Raw genomic sequence first — 23,289 nt, 5'->3', positions numbered from 1 at the left:
CAGGTTCTAGCGGCTGATTGGTGGCTGCATATATATACCAATTGTCACTGGCTCACCCATGTGTTCAGTTAGAAACCAGTAGAGCATTGCTGCTCCTTCAACAAATGATACAAAAAGAATGAAACAAATTAGATAATAGAAGTAAATTAGAAAGTTGTTTAAAATTGTATTATCTATCCGAATCATGAGCACATTGTTTGGGGTTTTATGTCCCATTAATTGCAGATATACTGACACTTAAACGGGTTTTCCCATGTTGAATCTCATGTATTAAAGACAGGACATATTAAGAGTTGTACCGTTTTATTATTTAGAAAACACATCTTTCACTCTGCCCTTATCATACAAAATAAATAATTTGTTAAAAACATATAAAAAAAAACAACTTAAAGTCTTAAGGGTGGCATGGTCCCTCAGCTAGCTGTATTCTGCCACATGTCAAATGCTCAGAGAGTGCCCTCAGCTCCCATATTCTAAGGTAGATTATCATATGACCATACAGGATACTTTATTGTTACTCTTTCAACTAGCTAAACTCTTCAACAGATCTGTGAAGCTTTGAGCGTAGGTACAGAGTACAGAAACGCTGCTCACCATGGCTTTCTGAGCTGAAGAGGAAGGGTATAGCGCAGCTGCCTCCTTTGTTGCAAGCACCACTTCTTTCAGTGCTTGACACAAGGCTCCTGACTCCCCTGCTAACTGAGACTGTAATTGGCCACAACTAAGGAGACGCCCCAGTGTATCGCCAATGAAAACCAGCTTGTGTGCTGCAATCACCAACTGTTTCCCATGTCCCACAAAGACACGTGGGGGCTGTGAGCTAGCACAATCTAGGAAAGTGTTCACGTAGGATAGAAGTGTTTCTAGGTGTCCGTGGCTCTGAGCTGCATAGAAACGCAACAAGTGGAGGTCTTCTTCTGAGGGATCAGGACTCAGCGCAATCTGCAATAAGAAACTGTATGGGTCAAGGTGCTTAAACCTAAATATTTAACTAATTATCCTGCAGTATTTCATATACTGAGCCACAGTACTATACCAAATAATACTCATAACTAATTCTAAAAGTGTGTCTGTTCTAGACTATTACCATTGAATGTGCATGTTACATACCTCATTATTTGCCTTTAATTTGCTAAGATCAGCATCTGCATGTTTTTCTCCAGGTTTTGGTTTAATCTGAGCTGTAACCCTTTCCTAGGAGAAACAAGTGGGAGTTTGAGTGCAGGGTAAATAGAACAAAACATTAGACTTGAAATAAATGATTTTTTTATTCTTGAAGAATTCTGTTTAGGAAACAGGTTATGTAGTCTGTGCCTTTCAGAGTACATAGCAAAGGTCAAGACGTCTTTTGCTCTCTACATATTTTTAGATGTATAATATAGTTTTTTCTTTGTGAAAGACCCTTATTGTTAAAGGGACATTAAGCACTAAATACATTTCCTGCACCTCCCTCTAATCATGGGTGCTGCCATTTTTGAACTTAGATTCAACTGCAGGTATCTTAAGAAGAGTTGCTGCACATGTGCAAACGTATATCAGCACTGGAATGCAATGAAAGTTAAATTTCAACATGACAACACCCATGACCAGCATAAGGCAGGGAATAATCTTAATACCATGCTTTTAAAATGTATTTAGTGTTTAAAGGAAGTGTTATTGTTTAAAAAGATAGATAATCCCTTTATTACCCATTCCCTAGTTTTGCATAACCAACAGTTATATTAATACACTATTTACCTCTGTGATTACCTTGTATCTAAGCCTCTGCAAACTGCCCCCTTATCTCAGTTTTTTTTTACAGGCTTGCATTTTAGACAATCAGTGCCGACTCTTAAATAACACCATGGGAGCAAGCACAATGTTATCTATCTGACACACATGAACTAGCACTGTCTAAATCTGAAAAACTACCTAAATGCACTGAGATAAGAGGCGGTTTTCAATGTTTTAGAAATAAGTTTTAACCGTACCTAGCTTTAAAAAAAGAATACCAAAGAAAAAAGCAACCTTGATGATAAAATTGGAAAGTTGTTTAAAATATGATCTATCTGAATCATGTAAGAAATTTTTTGGGTTTTATGCCCCTTTAAGTTTAAATCTATAAAAATCATAATATAATTTAGGAACTGGTGGATCTGTGACAAAATATAAACCTACAGAATTCAGAGAACATAAGGGAAGACCAAGTAACAGTCTTGCATAGTCAGTGTCCCTAGAACCTGTTTAATGGGCACACCACCTGGCTAAAATGTTAGCCAATATTAAGCTAATTTTTAAATTATATAAACTCATTTGTGTTTTGGATAGCCTGAGTAACTTTTATAAATAACAGAAAATGTGACTACACTGCCCCCACCTGGCTACTTCATAATTCCACCTGCCTGACAAAATGTTCTGTGAAAAAACTTAAATTATGCTTACCTGATATTTTTCTTTTCTTCAGATGGAAAGAGTCCACAGCTGCATTCATTACTTTTGGGAATTCAGAACCTGGCCACCAGGAGGAGGCAAAGACACCCCAGCCAAAATGCATAAATACCTCCCCCACTTCCGTCATCCCCCATTCTGCCGAGGGAACAAGGAACAGTAGGAGAAATATGAGGGTGAAAAGGTGCCAGAAGAAAAAAATAACAGACGCCCCACAGAAAAATACTGGAGGGGAGCTGTGGACTCTTTCCATCTGAAGAAAGGAAAATGATCAGGTAAGCATAATTTAAGTTATTCTTCATAAATGGAAAGAGTCCACAGCTGCATTCATTACTTTTGGGAAAACAACTAGCGTATAACATTGCAGGCTATCTAAAAGCCGCCAGTCCTTCCCACAAATATTGAACGTGGAGAAAGGAGAAACCTCAAAGAGGCTTACCGTACCTCGAATGCTCCTTGGACAAAATAGCAGAGCAACAGATCTCAGATCCTGCTCCAACACCGGACCAGCCCAAGCGACAGACAAGTCTGATAGACAGGGGAGGACAGAAAGACTCCAACCACAAGCCCCTAGGGAATGGAAGGAAAAAGGGGGGGGACTCACTCACCCCAACAAAGCTCGGGTGCCAACCCAATTGGCTCCTCCAAAATAAGGCACTCCCAAGGAGAACCCCCTAGGACCTGGAACAGAGAAAAGTGCAATAGATCCGTAGGACGACCTGTCAAAACTTTCTTAGACAGTCTCTACGTAGCGAGATTAATTTCCAACAGGTGGAACAGAGACTACAGAGCAGCAGTTGCTGCCCCTTACAGAAATAAGCCACCTGATCCAACCTCCTACACACAGGGCAGGACAAAGACCCTCCAGAGAGAGGAAACCTCAGCTCATAAGGAAGACAAACTATCCCCTCAAAAGGGAAGGGCACAGATAATAACAGCGTACATGTCCACAAGACATGAAGCCATAGTATGATCAAAACACGGACCAAATGAAAAAATCATCCAGACACCACTGTTGACCCAACAGAGAAAAAACTCCCCATGAAGAGGAGCATACTCCGTCCAAAGGACAAGTCAGGCCTTAACGTTCATAACCAGTACACGAAGGTAGATGTGAACTCTGGCCTTCCTGCTTGCAAGCCCAATGAGCTAGCCCTTATGTCGCAACATAGGGTCTCTGAAAAAACTGGGTTGTCCCGAATCAGTCCACAGGATCATAGGATCCAAGACAAGAACCCTGGACCTGGGACCCAGAATCGTCCTAGAACGAACGACACCCCCAGGGAACACAAGATACCCCATCTGAAGCAATCAGACCTCACGGGGGATGAAAACTGGGAAACCCGGAGAACGGGTACAGGACTCACTCGTAATTCCCGGCCAAAGGGAAGAGAACACCCTTAGCCGGAGGTCAACACCCCCCCAACAAGGTGCTAGGCCGCAACAAAGTCATGCAATTTCTCTAGAGCCTAAAGGCCCCAAGAGGCAGCACTAAGGGAAATGAGAACAAGAACAAAGTCACCCTAAAGAGAGTAGAAAGAAAGGCTAGTTTCCATAATCCTTTCAGATTAATGTTCCAGAGGACCACACCCAAGGGAGAAGAATGCAAATCTCCTTGAACCCAGGCAGAAAGACATCCCCTAAGCAAAAGCTTGGAAAAAGAGACAAACACCTCCTATCGCCCCTAATATGGAGACGACTAAATCCCGAAGGAAGACAGAGCCTCACGGCCTTCACTTCCTAATTAAGCGGCCAAAGCCGCCAGAAAATCCAGACAAAGTCCAGAAAGTCTTAACCCAAAGGAAGAGAACCTCTAAAAGGAGCAAGTCCTAAAAGGACACTTCCAAAGAGACAATGAAAGGCAAAACCGTAAGAACGGCGGTATGAAGGATCCTTCATACGGAAACGACTGAGCATGTTGTTGCAGATCTCAACGGAGTCCCGGCCCCAATCCCCCATGCCCCTAAGCAACCACGGACCCTCAAGTCCGATAGTTGAAGCTTGTAAAATAAAACAAGAAAACAACACAAATCATATTGTTATCACTAGGCGACCAACCAGACATAAAAAGGCGCCACGTGTCTGAACTAGGCCTCAAAGACAGAAGGATTTGTACCCAGTCAGGACCAGCCTGAAACCAAGGGCCCCAGCACTGTCAAGGCCACAAAGAGTCTCCTCCGAGATTGAGGGATAAAGAACAGTCAGACAGACTTTTGTAAACAGTGCGACCACAAAATCGCAAGTATCAATTCCAGAGAAGAAAGTTCCCGAAGGAAACAACACTACACAGTAGCAGACAGATGCACATAACAAATGGATAAACAGTTGTAATTATAATACATTCATGATGAAAGTAAAATGAAACAATCTTACCGGAATCTACGCCGTGGAACAGGAACACGGCCCTTCAAGTGTGACAGTGTTGCTTCTGCCATGGACTTGAGAGAAAAAAGCAGGCAGCGAAACTCGTCAACACTGATTAGTTGTGGAGCAGTTAATATGAGTCGGGATGGTTTTGCAGAAAGACTCTCCCTGCATATCCGGACTCTAACTTTCACCCATGCTCTCACTGAGAGGCTGACAACTCCAGTCCCATGCCGATGAGTACTACCCTCCATAAGAGACTATCGAAAACGTCTGACACTTCTCTGCAACCTCCTGGGACGAAAGGCAAAGAATGACTGGGGGATGAGGGAAGTGGGGGAGGTATTTAAGCCTTTTGGCTGGGGTGTCTTTGCCTCCTCCTGGTGGCCAGGTTCTGAATTCCCAAAAGTAATGAATGAAGTTACATACCACAAAGCCATTCGGCTAGATTACGAGTTGTGCGTTAGGCTTAAAAAGCAGCGTTGTCCGGTCCCAACGCTGCTTTTTAACGCACCCTGGTATTACGAGTCTTGAAGGTACAGGTGTACCACTCACTTTTTTGGCCAGACTTGGAAATACCGCAAATCCACTGCGTATGATTTGCGTATCCTCTTTTTTCAATGGGACTTGCATAGCGCCAGTATTACGAGTCTGACAAAAAAGTGAGCGGTACACCCTCTCCTGTCAAGACTGGTAACGCATTTTAAAGTCAGTAGTTAAGAGTTTTACACTACAACGCTGTAGCATAAAACTCATAACTAATATGCTAAAAAGTACACTAACACCCATAAACTACCTATTAACCCCTAAACCGAGGTCCTCCCACATTGCAAACACTATAATAAATTGTTTAACCCCCTAATCTGCCGAACTGGACATCGCCGCCACTATAATACATATATTAACCCCTAAACCGCCACACTCCCGCCTCGCAAACACTAGTTAAATTCTATCAGCCAATCAGAATTAAGGTAGAAAAGATCCTATTGGCTGATGCAATCAGCCAATAGGATTGAGCTGTCATTCTATTGGCTGATTGGAACAGCCAATAGGATTTTTTCTACCTTGAAGTTCAGCCAATAGGATTTTTTCTACCTTAATTCCGATTGGCTGACAGAATTCTATCAGCCAATCGGAATTGAAGGGACGCCATCTTGGATGACGTCACTTAAAGGAACCATCATTTAGTAAGAAGACTTCGATGGAAGAGGATGCTCCGCGCCGGATGTCTTGAAGATGGACCCGCTCCGCGCCGGATGGATGAAGATAGAAGATGCCGTCTGGATGAAGACTTCTGCCCGTCTGGAGGACCACTTCGCCCGGCTTGGATGAAGACTTCTCCCGACTTCGTTGAGGACTTCGGCCCGGTTGGGTGAAGACTTCTCCCAGTAAGGTGATCTTCAAGGGGTTAGTGTTAGTTTTTTTTAAGGGGGTATTGGGTGGGTTTTAGAGTAGGGTTGTATATGTGGGTGGTGGGTTTTAATGTTGGGGGGGGGGATTTGGGGGCAATGCCCTGCAAAAGGCCCTTTTAAGGGCTATTTGTAATTTAGTGTAGGGTAGGGCTTTTTTATTTTGGGGGGCTTTTTTATTTTGTTAGGGGGATTAGATTAGGTGTAATTATTTTAAAAATCTTGTAATTTGTTTATTATTTTCTGTAATTTAGTGGGGGGTTTGTACTTTAGATAATTTTATTTAATTGTATTTAATTGTATTTAATTTAGGGAATTAATTTAATTATAGTGTAGTGTTAGGTGTAATTGTAACTTAGGTTAGGTTTTATTTTACAGGTAAATTTGTCTTATTTTAACTAGGTAGTTATTAAATAGTTAATATAGTTAATAACTAATAACTATTCTACCTAGTTAAAGTAAATACAAACTTGCCTGTAAAATAAAAATAAACCCTAAGCTAGATACAATGGAACTATTAGTTATATTGTAGCTAGCTTAGGCTTTATTTTATAGGTTACTATTTAGTTTTAAATAGGAATAATTTAGTTAATGATCGTTATTTTTATTTACATTTATTTAAATTATATTTAAGTTAGGTGGTGTTAGGGTTAGACTTAGGGGTTAATAAATTTAGTACAGTGGCGGCGACGTTGGGGGCGGCAGATTTGGGGTTAATAAATGTAGGTAGGTTGTGGCGACATTGGGGGTGGCAGATTAAGGGTTAATAAATATAATGTAGGTGTTGGGGGCAGCAGATTAGGGGTTCATAAGTATAATGTAGGTGGCGGCGGTGTCCGGAGCGGCAGATTAGGGGTTGATCAATATAATGTAGGTGTCGGTGATGTCGGGGGGCGGCAGATTAGGGGTTAATAAGTGTAAGATTAGGGGTGTTTAGACTCGGGGTTCGTGTTAGGTGTAGACATAAAGGTATTTTCCCCATAGGAATCAATAGGGCTGCGTTAGGAGCTAAACGCTGCTTTTTTGCAGGTGTTAGGTTTTTTTTCAGCCGGCGCTCCCCATTGATTCGTATGGGGAAATCGTGCACGAGCACGTTCAGCCAGCTCACCGCTAACGTAAGCAGCGCTGGTATTGAGGTGAGATGTGGAGCAAAATTTTGCTCTACAATCACTTTTTTGCGGTTAACGCCGGGTTTGTAAAAACCCGTTATACCAGCGATGTCTGTAAGTGAGCGGTGAGCATAAACTGCTCGTTAGCACCGCATAGCCTCTAACGCAAAACTCGTAATCTAGGTGATTGTCTTTTTAGATTGTCTTAAAGGAACATTAAAGTTACTTTTATTTGCTCTTGAAATGTTTAAAATGGATTAATTGAAGAAAAAAAAATAGAACAATTTTTCCTGTCCCTCTAAAATTTATTTTTATACTTATACTCCTTTATCTTTATTTATTAATTTGTAAGCAACCTTCTACCATACGATTAGCTGGTAACATGCACAATTATTGCAGATACATTTTTGCCTGTCTCTAAGCCACTAGAGCATTTTTATAGCTTTTTACAGCAAGACACTGCTAGTTCATGTGCACCATATTGATAACGTGCTCACTCCTGTGGCGTTATTTATGAGTTTAAACTAATTAGCTAAAATTCAAGTCTGTAAATAGCATAAAGATAAAGGGGCAGTCTGCAGAGGTTTAGATACAAGGTAATCAAAGAGGTATAAAGTATTTTAATATAACAGTGTTGGTTATGCAAAACTGGGGAATAGGTAATAAGGGATCATCTATCTTTTTAAACAATAAATATTTTAGTGTAGACAATCCCTTTTAGAGCACGGTCAGGGATTGACTACTGCTGATAACAGTGACGGCATTAAAGGGACACTCTAATCAAAATTAAACTTCATGATTCAGATAGAGCATGCAATTTTAAAAAAACTTTCCAATTTACTTCCATTAACAAAATGTCCAGTCTTTTTATATTCACATTTTTGAGTCACCAGCTCCTACTGAGCATGTGCAAGAATTCACAGAATATATGCATTTGTGATTGGATGTTGGCTGTCACATGATGCAGTGGGAGTGGAAATAGAAAAAAGAGAAATTATAGAATAAAAAGAATATAATTGCAAATTCTGGAGTGTCAGTTTACTATGATTTAAAGAAAGCACTCATTAATTTATTCCACATAAAAGATGTATTAACCCTAACAGTAGCATATCCGCAGTGCTAAACTTTAGCATTTGGAGCATAGCATTACCGAATTAAACATAGGTCACATGATGATAAACACGTAGCAAGGTTACCAGTAATCAGTTAAAAAGGAAATAAACAGCTAAAACAAAACAGTACATTTCCGCACGTTTTTCTTCTAAAAGATAGTCGGTTACACAAATCTGAGGTCACGTGTTTCACGGATGACTAAAAGAACGTAAATATCTACTTCAAGATTATGTCTCAACAGCTAACAATACCTAATCTTGTGCAATGGAACTTGTATAAAGGACATCCAGGGATGACAGGTGGTTATGTGAGGTTCCAGGTAAAGACAACAATATTGAAAATCATATTACATTGTATAGCAGGGGTGTCCAACCTGCGGCCCAGGATGTATTTGAATGCGGCCCAGGATGGCTTTGAATGCGGCCCAGGATGGCTTTGAATGCGGCCCAGGATGGCTTTGAATGCGGCCCAGGATGGCTTTGAATGCGGCCCAGGATGGCTTTGAATGCGGCCCAGGATGGCTTTGAATGCGGCCCAGGATGGCTTTGAATGCGGCCCAGGATGGATTTGAATGCGGCCCAACACAAATTTGTAAACTTTTTTTTTTGGAAGAAACAAAAAAACTTTCAAATGAACTACTAAAATAAAGAGCGAGAGGACTCTGTTGCAATGTCACGTAAAATGAATTTTGACAAGGTATTCTGTACTAGGCATAGCGTTGCCGCGCACAGAACGCTTTTGCTATTTGTACGCATGTGTGGCTTCAGTTTTAAGGCAGTGTGCGGCTTTCAGTGTTATCTTTCAAGCACGGACAGTCGAATTGACACCATCAGACGTTACGTGTGCTTGTGGTGACTTGGCAATTAAAACACAGCGATTATGGATAATATTTCAACCTACCTTCGTATAGGTTGCTTTCTATTTTCCTGTCTATTAATTTTAATAATAAAAGTAAATATAGTTGCTTATCTATTATTTTTTTTCATTTCTGCATGGCTTCCACAATGTCCTAAATGAAACAGAACCCAAAAAAAAGAAAAATTACGGATGACGGAAGTTTGTGCAATGAAAAGGGGACAGATTGACTACTTTTTTATCGAGGCAAATAGTAGGGCACTCTGCTTAATTTGTAGTAAATTTGTGCCAGTTTTCAGACTATAATTTGAAAAGGCATTATATGCAACAACATGCTGCCAAATTCGGTGCGTATCAAGGAATGTGTCATAAGGACAAAATAGCGGAACTGGAAAAAAAAGTCTGTCTTCTCAACAAATTTTTTTTTTTTTTAAAGTTATAGCAAAAAAATCAAAACCATTTATTGATGGTGAGTTTATTAAGCAATGTATGAAAAGTGTGGCAGATATAATTTGTCCTGATAAAAAATATATTTCTAAAATCAGTTTGTCTCACCAGACTATAGCAAGGCTAATGGAAGAAACTGGAAAATCTATTAAAAGAGGTTTGGAGAGTAAAGCTGCTAATTTTAATGGACCAGTCAACACAGTATATTTGCATAATTAACAAATGCAAGATAACAAGACAATGCAATAGCACTTAGTCTGAACTTCAAATGAGTAGTAGATTTTTTTTCTGAAAATTTTAAAAGTTATGTCTTTTTCCACTCCCCCTGTACCATGTGACAGCCATCAGCCATTCACAAATGCATACACGTACCATGTGACAGCCGTCAGCCATTCACAAATGCATACATGTACCATGTGACAGCCATCAGCCATTCATAAATGCATACACACATTTTCTTGCACATTCTGAGTAGGTGCTGGTGACTCAAAAAGTTTAAATTTGAAAAGACTGTGCACATTTTGTTAATGGAAGTAAATTGGAAAGTTGTTAAAAATTGCATGCTCTATCTGAATAATGAAAGTTTAATTTTGATTGAGTGTCCCTTTAAATGTTATGCTTTGGCAATTTTTTTTTTATCCGTGATCACAAACTTGGGACCTGCTCAACAATTTTAAAAGACCCTCCGAATAATTAGGATTATTATGCAAGGACTTTTTTGCTTATCTGTGGTGGCAGATATCATGAAAATTATGCACGGACCTTTTTTTAAGCTCATCAGCTATCGTTAGTGTATTTTACGTGTGGGCCAAGACAATTTTTCTTCTTCCAATGTGGCTCAGGGAAGCCGAAAGATTGGACACCCCAGTTGTAAAGGATGTGCACAGACTCAAAGACAACTGAAAAGATCAAAACAGACATTAACTTTACCCATCACACCATGGGGCTGCTTACACTTGGACTTTGCAGGTCCAATAATTACAATAAGCTACATGATAGATCTGTGTGCACTTTATGTCAAGGGGGTATATTTATGTAAGTGCGAGCGGACATGATACAATGGTAAAATTCATGCCGGATATCACTTAAGCTGTAAGCCAAGGGTTTATTAAAGGGACACTGAACCCAAAAATTTTCTTTCGTGATTCAGATAGAGCATGCAATTTTAAGCAACTTTCTAATTTACTCCTATTATCAAATTCTCTTCATTCTCTTGGTATCTTTATTTGAAATGCAAGAATGTAAGTTTAGATGCAGGTCCATTTTTGGTAAACACACTGTGTTGTTCTTGCTGATTGGTGGATAAATTCACCCACCAATAAACAAGTGCTTTCCATGGTTCTGACCAAAAAAAGCTTAGATCCCTTCTTTTTCAAATAAAGAAAGCAAGAGAACAAAGAAAAAAATGTTAATAGGAGTAAATTAGAAAGTTGCTTAAATGTGCATGCTCTATCTGAATCACAAAAGAAAAAAATTGGTTCAGTGTCCCTTTAAGCTGAGGGTGCACTAAATCAATGGTGTGCAGGTAGTGGAGTTCTGTGCTATACTGTTAGTAATAATGGTTTACTTCAGGTCTTAAAGGGACATTATTCACTAGATTTTTCTTTGCATAAATGTGTTGTAGATGATCCATTTATATAGACCATACAGGTATTTTCTTATTTTTTTTAAATGTATAGTTTTTCTTATTTTTTAATAACATTGCTCTGATTTTCTAATCAAGCCCCAAAGCTTTAGGAGAATACTGACGTATACCTACTCCAGCTTGCTCCTGTTTGTGTAAAGAGTCTTTCATATGCAAAGGAAGGGGGAGGGAAGGGGGGGTCTGCTCCCCCCCCCCATTTGCAGTGGGTGTTTCAACTACCTTTTTAACAGAGCTAAACTGGGAGCTTCTAAGTAATTTTTTAAACGTTTTTTTACTGGATTTTTATATCAGTATCTGTGCATCTTATTCTTTATAGAAGTGTCTATTACATGCAGTTATATGAAAATTGACCACTTATTGCAGTAGAATTACATAATTAACAAGTGCATAATAAAAAGACAATGCAATAGCACTTACTCTGAATTTCAAATTTATTTTTTCTCCCTTTTTTTCTGGCCCCCTGTATCATGTGACAGACATCAGCTAATCACAGACTAGTATATGTATACCCTGTGAGCTTGTGCACATGCTCAGTAGGATCTTGTTCCCCAGAAAGTGTGAGTATAAAAAGACTGTGCAAAATTTGATAATGGGAGTAAATTGGAAAGTGTCCTAAAACTGCATGTTCTATCTGAATCATAAAATATTATTTTGACTTGAATGTCCCTTTAAAAATGCTATTTTTTATAGCAATATTTTGGTTTGCCCTTGAATGAAACACTAAACTCATCCCTAGCAATATGAGCATAAGGAGTATGCTAATAATGCTCCCTGCACTAGACATTCAAAGAATTTGACGATCTAGCAAACACTTTTAATAGCGCTCCACTTGTAAACTAGCTATAGCCTATGGAGTCTGAAATTTACCCAGAAAAAGAAATGACATGGTAGACCATCATGTAATGCAGATTTACAGAGGTTGACAAATGTGTTTAAAAATTAGGAGCCAGACATACTTTAGGAGCCAAACAGTGGTATTTGTATATAGATGTATGCAGAATAACCCAAAAAGTAGGGAGCTATGTGTAAAATCCTAGGAGCCAATGACTCCCTGGCTCCTGGGTTTGTCGAGCCCCTGATGTAGAATCAAACTGAATATCTGTTTAGCAACAACTGGACAAACTAGATCATTTGAAACGAAAAGAAGGACGAGAATAATTAAAGGGATAGTATAGTCAAAATTAAACTTTCATGATTCAGATAGTGCAAGCAATTTAAACAACTGTCTAATTTACTCCTTTTATCAATCCTGGGTAGTGCTTGCTGATTGGTGTGTAATTGTAGCCATCCAATCACCAAGCGCTACCTAGGTGTTGAACCAAAATTGGGCCGGCTCCTAAACTTACTTTTCAGCTTTTTAAAATAAAGATAACAAGATATAAAGAAAAATAATATAATAGGAGTAAATTAGAAAGTTGCTTAAAATTGCATGCTCTATCTGAATCATGAAAGTTTATTTTTGACTAGACTATCCCTTTAACTAAACAAGAAGATATAAGATGGCCATAAACCAATCTGAAAAAAAAATCACAAAATTATCATCAAGAAGCAATTTGTCTAAGTAGATAGCAAGCAAAAAAGAAAGAAAAATTGCCTAGAGACAATGTAAAAGACAACAGAACAAATGCATGCTCTACATATACAGAATATGTACCACTTTCTACAGGTTGACAAATTGTTGCCTTGGAAGAGAGGAGGTGTGAAATCAGAAGCTATTCCTAACTTTAGTTTCAGTATGGGACTCAGGTTGTTACACTGAGCAATTACACTGGGCAGTTGTAAAAATAGACCACTGCAGTTTTAAAAGGGTGGAGACTGAGGCTGTAGATTAAAGGGATAGGAAACAATATTCCTTTACTATAAAAGAAAAATGTTAAATAGAAGTACACATAAAAATAAACAGATTATGTTAAAAAACTGCAAACAACTTACTTGTTTTCTTGCTAAATGAACACTGCCTGTGCCCACAGCTAAATAAGAGAGCTACTATTGCAGAACTTCATGTGATGAATAATTCATATTGCTATGATTTACATTAAGCATAATGCGTTATATCCCTTAAAGGAGAAGACTAAAATATACTTTATACTATAGTCTGCAAGGCAAAAGGTCAAAGTAATAAGAACTGCTCCCCTGAAGAGATACAAGTTGACTAAATGAGTGATGGAACAGTCCCTTAAATGTGTATTATATACTGTACGTGTGTGTGCGTGACTCATTACAACCATAAGAACTAGAGATCAGCTGCTTAAAGGGACATTGCACACTAGATTTTTCATAGCGTATATGTTTTGTTGATGATCCATTTATAAGCCCACCTGGAGTGTTTTTGTAACTCATAGTTTTTTGCTTATATTTAATAGCATTGTGCTAATTTTCAGACTCCTGACCAACCCTTAAAGGGATATGAAACCCATTTTTTTCTTTTATTATTCGGCTAGAGCATTGCATTTTGACAACTTTTCTAATTTACTCCTATTATCAATTTTTCTTTGTTCTCTTGATATCTTTATTTGAAAAAGCTGTAATGTAAGCCTAGGAGCCAACCTATTTTTGGTTCAACACCCTGGGGTAGCGCTTGCTTTATTGGTGGCTACATTTAGACACCAATCAGCAAGCGCTACCCAGGTTCTGAACCAAAAATGGCCGGCTCCTAAACTTACATACTTTGCCTTTTCAAATGAAGATACGAAGAGAACGAAGATAATAGGCGGTAAATTAGAAAAGTGCTTAGAATTGCATTCTGTATCGAATCATGAAAGTTTAATTTTGACTAAACTATCGCTTTAAGTGTCAGATGTATACTGATGTGTACAGATTCTGCTTGCTTCGCCTGTTTGTGTAATCTGGTCTTTTCATATGAAAACGAGGGGGGGATGTCTATTTCCCGCCCTTTTCAGTTGGTGTTCCAGCCTAACCTCATCACCAGTGCTTAAATGGAGAGCTTCTAAGCAAGTTTTTAAAAGGTTTTATACTGATTTTTAGATCAGTATCTGTGCATATTATTCTTTATAGCAGTGTCTGTTTACATGCAGTTATATGAAAACTGGTATACACTGTCCCTTTAAGCCTTTTTACACCTCTGTGATAAGCTGTTTTTGAGCTTTTTTTGCTGCTTAAAATTTAAAAAGCTACTGGTAAGTCATATTTCAGTGAGTAACCCCACTCAAATGATATATGTTTTTTAACAACAGGCCCCAAATCACAAAAAAAATAAGGAAAACTTCAGAATCCAATGTATAAATTTCTTCCATAAGAGAAGATTTTTTTTGTTTCTTGGTACCGTTTAGCCAGTTAACTAAATGAAAAATATAATAAAATTGTATAAGGTGAAAGGAGCATAGTACAATTGAAAGCTTGCAAAAAAAATCCTCTTTTGTTAGCCTATAAAGGTGTCTACTTATACAATTTCGGCTAGATTATGAGTCTTGCGTTATGAGTAAAAAAGCAGCGTTAAGTCTCATAACGCTGGCTTTTTTACTACCGCCTGCTATTACGAGTCTTGCCGATTTAAGGGCCCCGCACACTTTTATGCCTTACCGCAAATCAACTTACGCAAATTGCTTAAGTCTATTTTGTAGTCTATTTTGAATGGGACTTTCCATAGCTCCGGTATTACGAGCTTGTCCTGGGAGGCCAAAAAGTGAGAGGTACACCCTATCCCGTCAAGATTCGTACCGCATTTAAAAGTCAGTAGTTATGAGTTTTACACTACAAGCTGTAACATGAAACTCATAACTAAAGTGCTAAAAAGTACACTAACACCCATAAACTACCTATTAACCCTAAACAGAGGCCCTCCTGCATCGCAAACACTATAATAAAATTATTAACCCCTAATCTGCTGCTCCAGACATCGACGCCACTATAATAAAACATATTAACCCCTAAACCGCCGTACTTCCACTTCGCAAACATTAGTTAAATATTATTAACCCCTAATCTGCTGTCCCTAACATAGCCGCCACCTACTACATTTATTAACCCTAATCTGCCGCCCCTAACGTCGCCGCCACTATACTAAATTTATTAACCCCTAAATCTAAGTTCTAACCCTAACACCCCTAACTTAAATATAATTAAAATAAATCTAAATAAAACCTACTATTAATAACGAAATAATTCCTATTTAAAAAATAAATACTTGCCCGTAAAATAAACCCTAAACTAGCTATAATATAACTAATAGTTACATTGTATCTAGCTTAGGGTTGTATTTTTATTTTTACAGGCAAGTTTGTATTTATTTTAAATAGGTAGAATAGTTACTAAATAGTTATTAACTATTTACAAACTACCTAGGCTAAAATAAATACAAATTTACCTCTAAAATACTACCTACCTAAGTTACACTACACCTAACACTACACTACAATAAATTACATAAATTAAATACAATTAAATAAATTAAATACAGTTAGCTGAATTACAAAAAAAAAACAAACACTAAATTACAGAAAATAAAAAAACAAATGACAAGATATTTTAAAACTAATTACACCTAATCTAATAGCCCTTTCAAAATAAAAATAGCCCCTCCAAAATAAATAAAAAACCCTAGTCTAAACTACCAATAGCCCTTAAAAGGGCCTTTTGCGGGCATTGCCCCAAAGAAATCAGCTCTTTTACCTGAAAAAAATACAAAACAACCCCCCAACAGTAAAACCCACCACCCACCCAACCAACCCCCCCAAATAAAACCCTAACTAAAAAACTTAAGCTCCCCATTGCCCTGAAAAGAGCATTTGATGGGCATTGCCCTTAAAAGGGCATTTAGCTCTATTGCGCCCAAAGCCCTAACCTAAAATAAAACCCACCCAATAACCCTTAAAAAAACATAACACTAAACCCCTGAAGATCCACTTACAGGTTTTGAAGATCCGACATCCATCCTCAACGAAGCTGGGAGAAGTCCTCAACGAAGCTGGGAGAATTCTTCATCCAAGCCGGGAGAAGTGGTCCTCCAGACGGCATCTTCTATCTTCACCCCATCTGGCGCGGAGCAGGTCCGTCTTCAAGACATCTGACGCGGAGCATCCTCTCTCTTCCGACAAATCTTCCAGAATGAAGGTTCCTTTAAGTGACGTCAATCCAAGAATCTAAGGGACGCCATATTGGATGACGTCACTTAAAGGAACCTTCATTCTGGAAGATTTGTCGGAAGAAGTAGGATGCTCCGTGTCGGATGTCTTGAAGATGGACCCGCTCTGCGCCGGATGATGAATATAGAAGATGGCCGTCTGGATGAAGACTTCTGCCCGTCTAGAGGACCACTTCTCCCGGCTTGGATGAAGACTTCTCCCGCTTCGTTGAGGACTTCTCCGGCTTCGTTGAGATGGATGTCAGATCTTCAAAACTGTATGTGATCTTCAGGGGTTAATGTTAGGGTTTTTTTGGGTGTGTTTTATTTTTAGGTTAGGGCTTTGGCCGCAGTAGAGCTAAATGCCCTTTTAAGGGCAATGCCCATCCAAATGCCCTTTTCAGGGCAATGGGGAGCTTAGTTTTTTTAGTTAGGGTTTTATTTGGGGGGTTGGTTGTGTGGGTGGTGGGTTATTACTGTTGGGGGGTTGTTTGTATTTTTTTTCAGGTAAAAGAGCTGATTTCTTTGGGGCAAAAGGCCCTTTTAAGGGCTATTGGGTAGTTTAGTTTAGGCTCTGGATTTTTTTATTTTGGGGGGGGGGGTTTTTTATTTTGATAGGACTATTAGATATGTGTAATTAGTTTAAATATCTTGTAATTTGTTTTTTATTTTCTGTATTTAGTGTTGTTTGTTTTTTGTAATTTAGCTAATTGCATTTAATTTATTTAATTGTATTTAATTTATGTAATGTATTGAATTGTAGTGTAGTGTTAGGTGTTAGTGTAACTTAGGTTAGGTTTTATTTTGTATTTATTTTAGCTAGGTAGTTAGTAAATAGTTAATAACTATTTAGTAACTATTCTACCTAGTTAAAATAAATACAAACTTGCCTGTAAAATAAAAATAAACCCTAAGGCTAGATACAAAAAAAAATCTGATTGGGTTGATTTAATCCAGCCAATCGGATTGAAACTTCAATCCGATTGGCTGATTAAATCAACCAATCGGATTTTTTCCGTACCTAATTCCGATTGGCTGATAGATATCCTATCAGCCAATCGGAATTCGAGGGGACGCCATCTTGGATGACGTCATTAAAGGAACCTTCATTCGGCCTTAGGACATCTGTAAGAAGGGATGGCTCCGTGTCGGATGGATTCAAGATGGCTCCGCTCCGGTTGATGAAATATTGAAGATGCCGCTTGGATGAAGACATCTGCCGCTTGGAGACCTCTTGCTGCGCCCCGATCGGATGAAGACTTCTGCCACTCCGGATGTCCACTTCTGGCCCATCGGTGCCCGGGCTGGGTGAACATGGCTCCAGGTAGGGTGATCTTCAGGGGGGGGTAGTGTTAGGTTTTTTATAAGGGGGGATCGGGTGGGTTTTAGAGTAGGGGTATGTGGGTAGTGGGTTTAATGTTGGGGGGTGTATTGTATTTTTATTTACAGGTAAAAGAGCTGATTACTTTGGGGCAATGCCCCTCAAAAAGCCCTTTAAGGGCTGGTAAAAGAGCTGATTACTTTGTAATTTAGGATAGGGAAGGGCATTTTATTATTTTGTGGTGGCTTTTTTATTTTATTAGGGGGCTTAGATTAGGTGTAATTAGTTTAAACTTATTGTAATTTTTTTATTTTCTGTAATTTAGTGTTTGTTATTTTTTTTGTATTATAGTTTAGATTTATTTAATTGTATTTTAGTTTACATAATTGGTAGTAATTTATTTAATTAGTTTAATGATAGTGTAGTGTTAGGTGTATTTGTAACTAGGTTAGGATTTATTTTACAGGTAATTGTGTAATTATTTTAACTAGGTAGCTATTAAATAGTTATAAACTATTTAATAGCTATTGTACCTAGTTAAAATAAATACAAAGTTGGCCTGTATAATAAATATAAATCCTAAAATAGCTACAATGTAACTATTAGTTATATTGTTAGCTATATTAGGGTTTATTTATAGGTAAGTATTTAGTTTTAAATAGGAATATTTTTTTTAATTATAGTAAATTTATTAGATTTATTTAAATTATATTTAATTTAGGGGGGTGTTAGGGTTAGACTAGGTTTAGGGGTTAATAACTTTATTATAGTAGCGGCGACTGTGGGGGCGGCAGATTAGGGGGTAATAATTGTAGGTAGGTGGCCGGCGATGTTAGGGAGGGCAGATTAGGGGTTAAATTTATTATAATGTTTGCGAGGCGGGAGTGCGACGGTTTCAGGGGTTAAAGGGACACTCAGGTTAAATAAAAATTTTCATGATTCAGATACAGCATGCAATTTTAAACAACTTTCCAATTTACTTCCATTAGAAAAAAATGTGCACAGTCTTTTATATTTACAATTTTTGAGGTCACCAGATCCTACTGAGCATGTGCAAGAATTCACAGACTATACGTATATGCATTTGTGATTGGCGATTGCTATCACATGGTACAAGGGGAGTGGAAATATACATAACTTTGAAATTTGTTATAAAAAATCTACTACTCATTTGAAGTTCAGACTAAGTGCAATTGCATTGTCTTGTTATCTTGGCATTTGTTGATTATGCAAATCTGTGTTGACTGGTCCTTTAATACATTTATTATAGTGGCGGCGGAGGTCCGGTCGGCAGATTAGGGGTTAATAAGTGTAGGTAGGTGGCGGCGACGTTGGGGGGGGGCAGATTAGGGGGTAATAAATATAATATAGGTGTCGGGTGATGTTAGGGGCAGCAGATTAGGGGTTCATAGCTATAATGTAGGTGTCGGCGGTGTCCGGTGCGGCAGATTAGGGGTTAATAATATAAAGGTAGGTGTCAGCGATAGCGGGGGGCGGCAGATTAGGGGTTAATAAGTGTAAGATAGGGGTGTTTTAGACTCAGGGTTCATGTTAGGGTGTTAGGTGTAGACTTAGAGAGTGTTTCCCCATAGGAAACATGGTGCTGCGGTTAGGAGCTGAACGCTGCTTTATTTGCAGGTGTTAGGTTTTTTTTCAGCCAGCTCAGCCCCATTGTTTCCTATGGGAAACTCGTGCACGAGCACGGTTTTTCCAGCTTACTGCTACCTATAAGCAGCGCTGGTATTAGGGTTTGAAGTGAGCTAAATTATGCTCAGACGCTCCCTTTTAGTGGCGGCGACGTTGGGGACGGCAGATTAGGGGGTTAATAAATGTATGTAGGTGGCGGCGGCTGTGTTAGGACAGCAGATTAGGGGGGTTAATAATATTTAACTAATGTTTGCGAGGTGCGAGTACGGCGGTTTAGGGGTTAATATGTTTATTATAGTGGCAGCGATGTCCGGAGCGACAGATTAGGGGTTAATAAGTTATAATGCAGTGTCTGCTATGTCGGGGGGCGACAGATAGGGGTTAATAAGTGTAATATTAGGGGTGTTTAGACTCGGGTTCATGTTAGGGTATTAGGTGTAAACATAAAATGTGTTTCCCCATAGGAATCAATGGGGCTGCGTTACTGAGCTTTACGCTGCTTTATTGCAGGTGTTAGACTTTTTCTCAGCCGGCTTTCCCCATTGATGTCTATGGGGAAATCATGCACGAGCACGTACAACCAGCTCACCGCTGACTTAAGCAGCGCTGGTATTGAGTGCGGTATGGAGCACAACGCTCACTTCTTGTCTTTTAACGGCCGGGTTTGTAAAAACCTGTAATACCAGCGCTGTAGGTAAGTGAGCTGTGAGAATAACGTGCAAGTTAGTACCGCACCCCTCATAACGCAAAACTCGTAATCTGGCTGTTTGTTTGTTATTTTATTTTTCATATGAGAATATGCAAAAGCACAACATAATGTCATGTGTCAGGAAATAACTCAATATCTCCCCCCAACATGTATAAAAATAAAATAAAAATAACATTGTACAGAAGGTTGGAGATGCAGAGAATGCTGTTTGTGCAGTAAATCCTAATGGCTCAGCATTATAGCTCCATGAACTCTTTAGTGCTGCTGCTATTAACTCTTTCAGTACTGGTCCTAACACACAATGCTTTGCAGAGAAAACACCCAGCTATGCAACTGCAAACATACATTTACAGAAGCTTGGAATTCATCCCTCAAATAAGTTTCTGTAACAAGAAATATAATTCCCAGGTAAACCAAAGATGTGTTTTGGAGCAGGGCTGGGCAATCTGGGGAACATAATGGCACACAGACTGAGGAAAGCATAGCACAACATGTTCTAGTCTGTTTATGAAAGGAAAATGGGCCCATGAAGGTGAAATATAATGACCCTTAAAGCTACAGTCATAATCTAATAAACCCAAGGGATATCGTGAGTCTGATAGCCATGGTCAGGTAGCCCTGACCAAGGCCACAGTAAAGCATATTGAGTAAAGTCACAATCTTTTTCTTCTTATTTAATAATAAAGAAAACAACACATTCTCAGCTTGAGCAGAGCTGCTACTGAATTTCAAATGGGTTATAAACAAAGTAAAGACAGCAGGGAGGGAAAGTGTCTGAAAACTCCTGGAAAGTATCTATCTACGCCATAAGGCATGAAACTGTATACATTGAAGTTCATGGACATGATAACAAGAGTTTTAGCCACATAAAAATGCTCCTTACCTGTAAATGTACATAATGATTGTCTTTGCACTGTATCCTTTCATACTCGCTGTCAGCAGTTTCCTCATTGTTAAACTGTGTATGAGACAGCGTGGGTGGTGGTGGAAGAGGTCTGTCTTGAATGCTTCCCTTCCTGTGGGTGGCTGGAGAGGCAATGGGGAGTGCAGGTAGTGGGCGGCGGGAGAGGCTCTCACTTGAGCTCAGTCGAGGGCGAGGGAACAGAAGGGCAGCATTAGCATTGATAAGACTTACAATGTATCCACTTTCTTCTTGTACCACTTTGGGTAGTGGATTCTGCTTCCCTCCTGCCTTGCATGTCACGCATGACACGTTCAAGCTGTTCCACATGGCCAGAGAGCTCTCTGTGAAGAGAGGGGTCTGATGCCTGACAAGAGCGGAGTAAAGCTATATGTGCCATGCCAATAAAATCCCTTAGAGTGTCTACTTTCTTAGATGCCTCCAACTCCTCTAATCCTTCATCCACAAAAGGAAATGCTCTCTGTAGTTCATGGTGGAGCACTCTCAAGGCTTCTAGTGTGCATGTGCCATCATTACGATACTCCAAAACTAGGGAAGGTGGCAAGTTAGACTCTCTGCTTCCTGCAGAATCTACAGACCGAGCACTACCAACACTTGAGATTGAAAGACGGTGCGTATGAGGAGGTTCTAGGGTTTCTAAGGGATGACCAGTGCTCAGTATATCTTCAGGTGCCTCATATAGGTTTTGTAGTCCTGATACCCTCTTAAGATTTGATGGCATAGAATACACTCCATCTTCCTCATCACCCTCTGTATCTGGTAGACTATGAAAGATTGGAGGAACATCATAAATATCCTCTGGAATTGTCTCCGATTGGGTTGGGTATGGGTTCCGGGGGCATCAATACCACAGCTCTCGATAATGCTGGACTATCGTATGTCTCAGGTGCACTCTGGGAGTCTCTCAGTAACTTAGGCATGTCATATATCTGCAAAAAAAGGCATGATAGAGCCTGTCAACACTTGTGAGATAAACAGGACAAGTACTTCTAAAGCAGGAGGTCAGGACACTATGAGCTTTCACAGCCCCCTGGTGAGGGTGACTTGGGAAGTGTGGCTGAGAATAAAAACATAATATATCTGTTCATGATAGTTTTGGATAGTTTATAGTGGTACACATTGTGTAATTTTGTATATATATTGCTGAGTAGTTTATTATTATATATTTCATTAATTAAACTTGTGGGCCATCACTATCTTAATCATGGGAGGAAGATAAAATCCAAATATAGGTAATTAAAAATGCAATGATTGCTTACCTAAAGCAAAAACGTGGGGAAAGAAACATAATATATGTAAAGCTTAATAGACTGTGACTATGCAGTTTCTGGTGTTTTATACCTCTTGTGGGTTCTGCACCAATGCCCCTATGAGACGAGGACATTTGTAAATATCATCCTGAGCTCCAGTCAATGGAGGAATGAGGCAGGGTCGTGCCACTGGGGGGACTTCATATACCTACAAAAGAAGTAAATATTTAATTTCTCTCTAACCTTACATGGGGTACCCAATTAATTATTTCTGATACTCACCTCAGTTTCTGACAGAGTCTGTGGTATCTCCTTGACACTCTGAGGTTCCTCCTTATCTGTTGGAGCCCTCAGTGCACGTGGAGCTTGATACTCATTCTCTTGTGATGGTGTATCAGTAAGAAGCCGCAGTCTGTTCCCAGGTGCAAATACCTTGTTGCCCCCTCAGAGAGCAGCGCCACCATCCTCCAAGGGTTGGAGCATCTCGTTCCAGAACCAACATGACGTCCCCTCTGCGAAAACTCAGTTCCTCTGGGCTCTCTGCTGTATTATCATATAGAGCCTGAGCCAGCTGTGCCTTAAAAACAGAGAAAAAATACTTTCATTTACTGGCATTTTTATCCCAGATTGTCTCTCATTGTCTAAATTTGGAATTTTTGGAGTTCTCAGTGACAGCAATCAAACAACCCTACATATACATAAACACAACTACACACACACGTATATAAATATATATACATACATATATATATATATATATATATATATATATATATATATATATATCCAGTGCTTGAAATCTCCACTAGTCCCTGATAAGTTGAAAAATATAGAAATATATTGGGAATGGTGTTGAATTGGTTAAATAAAATAACAAAAGCAAGATCCAAAACTGTTATTTATAAAATTGTATTTATTAAAGAAGAAAATAAGGAATATGGAACAGGATTTCCTCTTTGTGATGTGTAGGGGTATGAAATTAATTGTTAAA

The 23,289-nt window shown here is 39.0% G+C and overlaps 1 protein-coding gene across 1 annotated transcript; it reads right to left on the bottom strand.

Annotated features, from left to right (window-relative positions):
- Window positions 1-286: 286 nt before the first annotated feature.
- On the bottom strand, window positions 287-22,896 carry LOC128644002 (embryonal Fyn-associated substrate-like; the record flags this gene model as incomplete). Its single annotated transcript, XM_053696768.1, is given in 8 exon segments — window positions 287-942; window positions 1,111-1,194; window positions 21,010-21,319; window positions 21,321-21,862; window positions 21,864-21,977; window positions 22,390-22,506; window positions 22,581-22,724; window positions 22,726-22,896. Coding segments are annotated over 8 exon segments (1,902 nt in total), but the record flags the coding sequence as incomplete, so codon positions are not given.
- Window positions 22,897-23,289: the final 393 nt, after the last annotated feature.

The sequence above is a fragment of the Bombina bombina genome, unplaced genomic scaffold, assembly GCF_027579735.1.
Source record: "Bombina bombina isolate aBomBom1 unplaced genomic scaffold, aBomBom1.pri scaffold_666, whole genome shotgun sequence".
Classification (NCBI taxonomy): domain Eukaryota; kingdom Metazoa; phylum Chordata; class Amphibia; order Anura; family Bombinatoridae; genus Bombina; species Bombina bombina.
This window is presented reverse-complemented; position numbering and strand designations above follow the sequence as displayed.